The sequence below is a fragment of the Puccinia triticina genome, chromosome 18A, assembly GCF_026914185.1.
Source record: "Puccinia triticina chromosome 18A, complete sequence".
Classification (NCBI taxonomy): Eukaryota; Fungi; Basidiomycota; class Pucciniomycetes; order Pucciniales; family Pucciniaceae; genus Puccinia; species Puccinia triticina.
In genome coordinates, this window is record NC_070575.1 from 740,734 (window position 1) to 743,918 (window position 3,185).

Below are 3,185 nucleotides of genomic sequence, written 5' to 3' on the forward strand. Positions count from 1 at the left end.
TCAATGCCGAGTGTCTGTGGAAGATGGGGCTGAGTCCAGATGAACAGGCAACGTGAACGGTTGCGGGCTACGCTGACCATATGCGCTGCGAGCTGACAGTCTCATGGTTGTGGCGACTATAGGGGTGGGGGATAGGCCCTGGTGAGGAGTCGCGTTGGGCGCGGGCCGAGTAAGCGTTGAAGAACCAGGCGGTGAGGCAGGAGATTCAGGGCCGATGAGTGCGCCGAGGTGGCCGTAATACTTGAAATAGGGCTGGTGTTGGTGGCGCGCGTGCAAGGGGCAAATGATTAATTTGCCACGGTGGGCGTTGTGGGGGTGGAAACTGAGATGACGAGATGAAAAAGTAATATAAACCCTTGCGGGCTGGACTTACGCGAAGTTGTCGTTATGTCGATGATAGGGGTGGCCAAATTAGGTAGCATTGTACCATTGCGATAGCGTAAGAAATCAATATTTGATAAGTCGTTTGTGTGGCTGAAGTTTCAGGACAAGCGGGGCGGCAAGGGTGACTGTAATACAGGTGAGTGACTGTGATTGTTGGGCAAGGGTCCACGAGTCGGCCGTCGTTGTCGAGTCAGGCGCGGAATGTTGTTGCTTTAAATAGTGGACGATGGGTAAGGCTGAACGCCGGGGGATCCGGTTTCGTCCTACCCCCTCCCTGGAGCTGCCCTAATTATTTGATTAGGCCCCCCTTGAAATCCAAATTGACCGGCCCACTTTTGCTTGTTGCTACCGCACAAGCTGGAGGGTCAATCCGAGGTGCCCCCCGGGGTATTTGGGGATTATTTTCAATTCAACTTGTATTAAATATGAACTTTGGATTGTTTTCAATTCAACTTGTATTAAATATGTACTTTGCTAATGAACATAGGCAAAACCCATGATCTTGCCTTCCATGATTCTGTGGATTTAATAAACTTGGATTAGGGGGCTTAAAAATAAGCATTTTTGCTTCACGCGGCACTAAATTTCTTTACTTGCGGGTGACATACTCGCTTAAAAATTTGGTGTGAAGTCCCGGGAGAAATCACCCCAAGCATCCTCATAACAATACTTGCAAGCGCTCAAACACCTTCCTGGGTTTCCTTATTGTGAAACCCCCTATTATTCCCATGCTCATGAAGGTGTTCATTGTTTTCACTTTGCTGATTTTTCCCTCATGTGTGCGCATAAAAGGTTGTTACAAACTGCAGGCTGGGCCTCTTTAAGGTCAACAACATGTACAGTGGGCTATCAAATGTTTTTGTCTCCACATTTTTGAATGCAGAAGCTCAGGCAACAGCATTTAATTCATGAGATTGGCTACAGGGGCGGAAAAGAATTCCCCAAGAATGATTATGAAATAAAAAATGGACCTACTTTGCGCAGCAGCAAAAAACTCTTTGCGCACAGAATGGATGACTTCCCGTCAAGATCTGGGAGTCTCCCACAAACAATCTAGAGCCCAAAAAGCTAGATTTCCCTGCAAAAATCTAGACTTTTTGGGTCTAAAGCGGCATCTGGGAGGGTGCCAGATCCCACGGGAAGTCACCCAATCAACCGTCCCCCAACGTCAAGCCCGCTGTGCGCGCAAGCTAAAAAGTACTTCACGCACAGCGACTTCCCCCGAAAGAAGATGATTTTTCTCTTTTTTTTTGATTAATCAAAAGAGGGGGTCTTAACTGCCCTCTCCAAAAAATATTGGATTTTTTGGAGGTGTCCTTGTCATGTAAAAAAAAAAAAGTAATTAATATCCAAAAAAAAGGCACCCGCTACCCCGATAGCCCACCCCGGGGACTTTTCACCTGCTAAGACTTAAGTGGTCGGGTACCCAGCCCCTCGAAAAGAAAGTTCGAGGGGCAGCAGCTCCGGGCCCGGCTATCCCCCAGCCGCCGTGCCAATGGCCGGCACAGGCCATCGAGCGGAGTTGAACACTCCCCCGATGACCGGCCGGCCAGTACACATGTGTGCATCTGGCACTAATTAGCGGTCATCGAGGGGATTATGTACTCCTCTCGATGGCAACGCTGTCCCGGTCATCGAGTGGAGTACATACTTCCCTCGATGCATCGAGGCGAGTGTTCACTACTCTCGATGACCGGAGCAATTGGGTCATCGAGGAGAGTATGTACTCCTCTCGATGACCGGGTCCATGCCGGTCATCGAGAGGAGTACATCCTTCCCTCGATGACCGGGTCCGTTCCGGTCATCGAGGGGAATGTTCACTCCTCTCGACGACCGGAGTAATCGGGTCACCGAGGGGAGTGTACTCCTCTCGATGGTCGGAACAGGGCGTCCATCGAGAGGAGTACATCCTTCCCTCGATGACCGAGTCCGTTCCGGTCATCGAAAGGAATGTTCACTCCTCTCGACGACCGGAGTAATCGGGTCACCGAGGGGAGTGTGTACTCCTCTCGATGACCGAAACGTCCCGGGCATTCTGGAGAGGAGTACGTACTCCTCTTGGTGACCTGGTTGCTCCGGTTGGCGAGAGGAGTGAACACTCCCCTCGATGACCGGAACGGACCCGGTCATCAAGGGAAGTATGTACTCCTCTCGATGGACGCCCTGTTCCGACCATCGAGAGGAGTACACTCCCCTCGGTGACCCAATTACTCCGGTCGTCGAGAGGAGTGAACATTCCCCTCGATGACCGGAACGGACCCGGTCATCGAGGGGAGTGAACATTCCCCTCGATGACCGGAACGGACCTGGTCATCGAGGGAAGGATGTACTCCTCTCGATGACCGGCATGGACCCGGTCATCGAGAGGAGTACATACTCTCCTCGATGACCGGAACGGACCCGGTCATTGAGGGAAGTATGTACTCCACTCGATGACCGGGACAGCGTTGCCATCGAGAGGAGTACCCTCGATGACCGCTAATTAGTGCCAGATGCACACATGTGTGCTGGCCGGCCGGTCATCGGGGGAGTGTGCAGCTCCGCTCGATGGCCTGTGCCGGCCATCGGCACGGCGGCTGGGGGATAGTCGGGCCCGGAGCTGCTGCCCCGCGAACTTTCTTTTCGAGGGGCTGGGTAACCCAACCACTTAGAGCATCTCCACCGCGGGCCCTAGTTTGGGGTCGCTAAAATTCAATCTTCGGGACTGCGCAGCAGGTTTTACCGCCCCAAACTGCTGCGGCATACACCGCGAGCCTCCAAAGGGAGTCTCTAAAAATCACTGACACGCCACCAATGTACAT

At 52.4% G+C, this 3,185-nt stretch overlaps 1 protein-coding gene across 1 annotated transcript; it reads right to left on the minus strand.

The window, feature by feature from the left end:
* Window positions 1-3,185, minus strand: PtA15_18A91 (uncharacterized protein; the record flags this gene model as incomplete). Its single annotated transcript, XM_053165050.1, has 2 exons — window positions 1-322; window positions 3,169-3,185. 2 exons carry the CDS (start codon window positions 3,183-3,185, stop codon window positions 1-3), a joined length of 339 nt encoding a protein of 112 aa, XP_053028590.1.